Source organism: Siphateles boraxobius, unplaced genomic scaffold (genome assembly GCF_051911475.1).
Source record: "Siphateles boraxobius isolate OS27281-9 unplaced genomic scaffold, OSU_SipBor_1 130, whole genome shotgun sequence".
Taxonomy (NCBI): Eukaryota; Metazoa; Chordata; class Actinopteri; order Cypriniformes; family Leuciscidae; genus Siphateles; species Siphateles boraxobius.
The window spans coordinates 9,615,001-9,619,445 of NW_027508734.1; the positions used below are offsets into that span (position 1 = coordinate 9,615,001).

The 4,445-nt window shown below is 39.1% G+C and overlaps 1 protein-coding gene across 1 annotated transcript in view; it reads left to right on the forward strand.

Annotated features, from left to right (window-relative positions):
• Positions 1-1,796, forward strand: part of mllt3 (MLLT3 super elongation complex subunit) — a 59,837-nt gene extending 58,041 nt beyond the window's left edge. The window contains exon 13 of the mRNA XM_077227784.1: positions 448-1,796. Within this exon, the coding sequence (XP_077083899.1) occupies positions 448-579 (132 nt within the window). The 3' untranslated portion in view covers positions 580-1,796. The remainder of the gene's footprint in view (positions 1-447) is intronic.
• Positions 1,797-4,445: the final 2,649 nt, after the last annotated feature.

The following is a 4,445-nucleotide window of genomic DNA, read 5'->3' on the forward strand; positions in this document are numbered from 1 at the left end:
AAATCCCTTCCATATGCGGCTTTTGCTTTGTAGTGTGAAACGGATCAGGTTTGGGTCCCATTAGGGTCCAGTTTAATCCATGCGGCCGCTCTCTCTTTGTAATCACAATTCAACCCTTTCTGAACCAGCGAGGACTGGAACCCATAACCGGATGCTTTGGTAAAGCGTCTTCATTATAATCAGACACAAGACATCATGCAAAGAGAGGCTCCTCAATGTCAATGGAGCTTTGTAGAAGATTCATAGACGAAAGAACAGGGACGGCCACGTAATATTGAGATGTGCTGCTTCTGAATGACTCGTTTTGGGGATAATTCTGCAAAGTAACAACATTAAACTAGACTTTTGTGCTTTCTTAAGAAAATGTGTGGTGTTTGCCTGTATCAAACAGTTTTATATTTAGTGCTTAGCCCTCTGATAATAAATCTTTCTCTCTTTTTCTTTCAGATTGTAAACCTCATAGAAGAAACGGGACACTTTCACATCACAAACACAACTTTTGACTTTGACCTCTGCTCTCTGGACAAAACCACAGTTCGGAAGCTGCAAAGCTACCTGGAGACTTCTGGATCGTCTTGAAGAATTGTGCAGCTGGCTGCCACCAGGAGGAAAATCACACCTCTCTTTTCTCCTACTTTTGTTTTTCCCTTCTAAATAGGAACTTGTAAGGCAATGGAAGGATCCGCTTTCATTCCAGAGCTCGTCTCTCGAAACGCCTCGGAAATTGACAACATTATTACATGAGTCTGGAGATTCTTCACCCAAAAAGCCTTGATAATCTGACATTGCCAAAAAAAATTCTTGCTCCAAAATCGAAACACATTTGTGTATATTGTTACTTGCGTATGAATGTTTGATAGGTTCTTTGTGATGAATGCATGTTTCAACACTGCCTTACCACATTGTCTATTTATTGTGTGTGTGTGTGTGTGTGTGTGTGTGTGTGTGTGTGTGTGTGTGTGTGTGTGTGTGTGTGTGTGTGTGTGTGTGTGTGTGTGTGTGTGTGTGTGTGTGTGAGAATGATATTAAACTTGTGCAAGCACTTGGGAACATCACCATCTGATTGGCAATGAAACATCTCATAATACTAAACATGAAAAGGAAACTGTTTCCATGGATCAGAAGCAAGGTTTTTCATGCTGGACTGTACATGTAAAATGAACGTGTCATAATGCTGGACGGAGACGACTTTTAGACCTATTATTCAATGAATTGCACATTGTCTGCAAATGATTGCTGAGCAGTAAAATGTTGCCCTGTTGAATAATTGAAAATATTATAATGGTTTTCAGTGCACCATTCGAAAGAAGACATGATCTTAAGCGTTTCCGTTGACCTCTACCCAAAAATGTTTCTTAAAGTTGTTTCAGTTGGAAAATGTATTGTTGAATCTTCTAATGTTATTTATTGTTTTTGGGACCACCGTTCTTGAGGCTGTTCATTGGTTGTCCCAATTGTAGCTTGAGAGTGCTTTCTTAAACTGAGGAAATCAAGAAGTAATCAAAGTTTACTTTTCATTTCCATGGTATGACGACTTTACTTTTTTGGTTTTGAATTGATTATGTGATAGAGGCCAATGTGAGCAGATTGTGCAGTCAAGCTGTAGTCCTCAAGCTCAGCTCTCTGCAACAGCATTCCCTTTTCATTACCTTATAATGTTGAATTATGAGCAGGCCAGAAATATAGATAATTTGGGAGACGGAGTGGGTTCATACTGAATAATTGGCACTGTGTGAAGTGTATGAATTATTTTCTTTTATTTGATTGTTTTTGCTGAATGAAAATCATGCCTTGTACACTTTGTTTCCCAGATTCATTTTCTCAACCCAAAGAGCTTTTAGTTTAGTTATCATTATATAATGTTTATATGTGTATATAAACTTTATATGTGATTTAAAAAAAAAAGTGATTATCTTTCCTTTCTTGGAAGGCCCTGACCTGCTTCCAGTTGAAAGTTCTTGATCATAATATCAATTCAAAACAGAGCCGTTGTGGATTTGGTTTCTGACCAGTGAAAATTTTATCAATGAAACGTATTTTTAGCTGGTGAATATAGCTACAATCATCTGAATTTACTTAAATATTAGTCCAGTGGTTCCCAAACTCCCACATAAAGACATTCTCAGACTTGACCTTGCTGGAAACATTTAAAGGTAGGGTATGCAATTTCGGAGCTGCTAGCAATAGCAAGCTAGCTTCCTTTGAAAGCAAGAGATCCCGCTTTCAGAGAGTCTCAAAAACCAAGCCTTCTTCGAAACACATGAACACACACAGCCAGAGCGGAGTCTGCAAAGCGTCATGAGAGACTGCGTTAAACTACCTCATGTCTCAAAGCACATAAAACACGTCATCGCTGTTTGCAAACTCCCAAATGGTCACTACTATATACATTCATAAACACTTCATGAAATATGCGATGGTGCATGGCATCAACCCATAACTGATGCCTCCAGGCCATTCTTAAAATTTTCAACAATAATAATAAACACCAAGATAACTTACCATGATGGCTTATGCAAATCAGCAGAATTCACAAGTTCCCAATTCCTCTCTCACTATGGCTGCACACCTTGGATAATGCCTCTAAAACAGACATTCCTTGTTTATAGCCGTGAAAATTGACAAATGTGGAATTTTAAGACTGTTATTCGAGGAGTTCAGTGTCCCTCAAGTGTCTGATTAATTCAGGAAGAAGTGCTCATGAATGCTTCAAATGACTGTATGCTAAACTGCTGTTTGGTTTCAGACCGGGACTCTACAAAGCCTCTGTTGTTCAGTGATTCACAGAGGCTGAGGGACGGGAAGTGTGAGCACATCTCTAACAGGCTTACGGATAAGCCACTTCACTTAACACCATTCCACTCAATTCATGGGAGAGCAGCTGGCTCAACTGCACTGAACGCCAGCACAACTACAGTTGTTCCAAAAGCTTATGGGTTTGAGATGTGAGCAAACGTTGTATGTTTATCTCATCGTATTATTCGTAATTAATTAACGAGAAGTTTTTAGAGTACAAGTCATCTCCATTATATGGTCAGTTTGTGTTGTGAGCACATGCGTGTTAGAACAACAGATAGATAGATAGATAGATAGATAGATAGATAGATAGATAGATAGATAGATAGATAGATAGATAGATAGATTTGTTTCTTTAACATTTTTGGTGGTATACAGTAATTCATGTTATTGCTTAGTTTCAAAATTGGACAAATATACTAGAGTGTGCAGTATTTGTAAATGAGTCATTTTCCTTTGATATAATTTTTTAATCTGAAGTCTTTGATGCATTCAGCATAATTTTAGTGGTCATTCTGTAATTTAATACCCCAGAATTACCACTAAAACCTGGTTCTGAATCTGTAAAAAGTATTTATGACAATATAATTCAATACAATACCCTGATGTTGCATGACAAATTGGATTATTTGTTGGATCTACAGATCTAGAGTGGGAAACTGCCCATGAGAACTAAAGACGTGTGTGCGTGTGTGTGTGTGTGTGAGAGAGAGAGAGAGAGAGAGAGAGAGAGAGATCGGGTGGGGGTTCTTTATAATCCATGTCATGCTGTCCCTCCCACCCAACACCTGTTCATTACTTCATAAATCTGATCCATGAGCCAATTAAGACAACCACAGCAACTTACATACCAGAGCTTTGATGGGTTTGGCCACAAAAAGTACGAGGGAAAAAAATGTCCCAAGCGACATTTTGAGACGGACAGCTTTTCTTTTGGCACCATCTGTTAACACACAGCAAAGTTATTCACTCTCTGAAAGCCTTTTCAGCTCAAAATTATTTTCCTGCTAAACCTAATTCCATTATAATTAAAATAGATGGCTGTTACATGACCTCAGATAGTTTTCTTTTGATATGAGAAGTTTGTTTTTTTCAACTGTGGATCCTCACCAAACGCTGGACATAAACCCTGCTCACGTTTATGGAGGACACACTTGGAGACAGTCTCGCACGACGGGCCGTCTGTCTGTGTTTGAGACACACCAGAAGGAAATCATTGTGTCCCCCTCTTCTTTTCCTGAAGCCTTCTAAATGACGAAGAACAAGGGGGTGGGAAAAAAAACGGCACTACTTTTAGGATCCTGGATTAACTTAAGCCATTTCACAGTGTTGGGTGGGGGTTCACAGTCAGGACGAGCAGCGGGACGTCCTGTTTGAGCTTCTAAATACCATTTCCTCCTATAAGAAAGAGATGAGACCATAGAAACCAGCAACCAGAGAAAACATGGCAGTACATTTGTCATCTTCCTGGCACTAGGCCGAGGCCTGGAGAAAAGATGAAGCAGAGCTTTAGAAAGGCAGTTAAAATGGCATACACTATGGAATTAAAGGGAAGGTCGGTGAAAAGTCCTCAAAGTCAAGGCTTTAAATGTCCAAAAGTCAGAAATTTAATTAAGCACAAATGTTGTGTGCTATTCACATTTGATCTC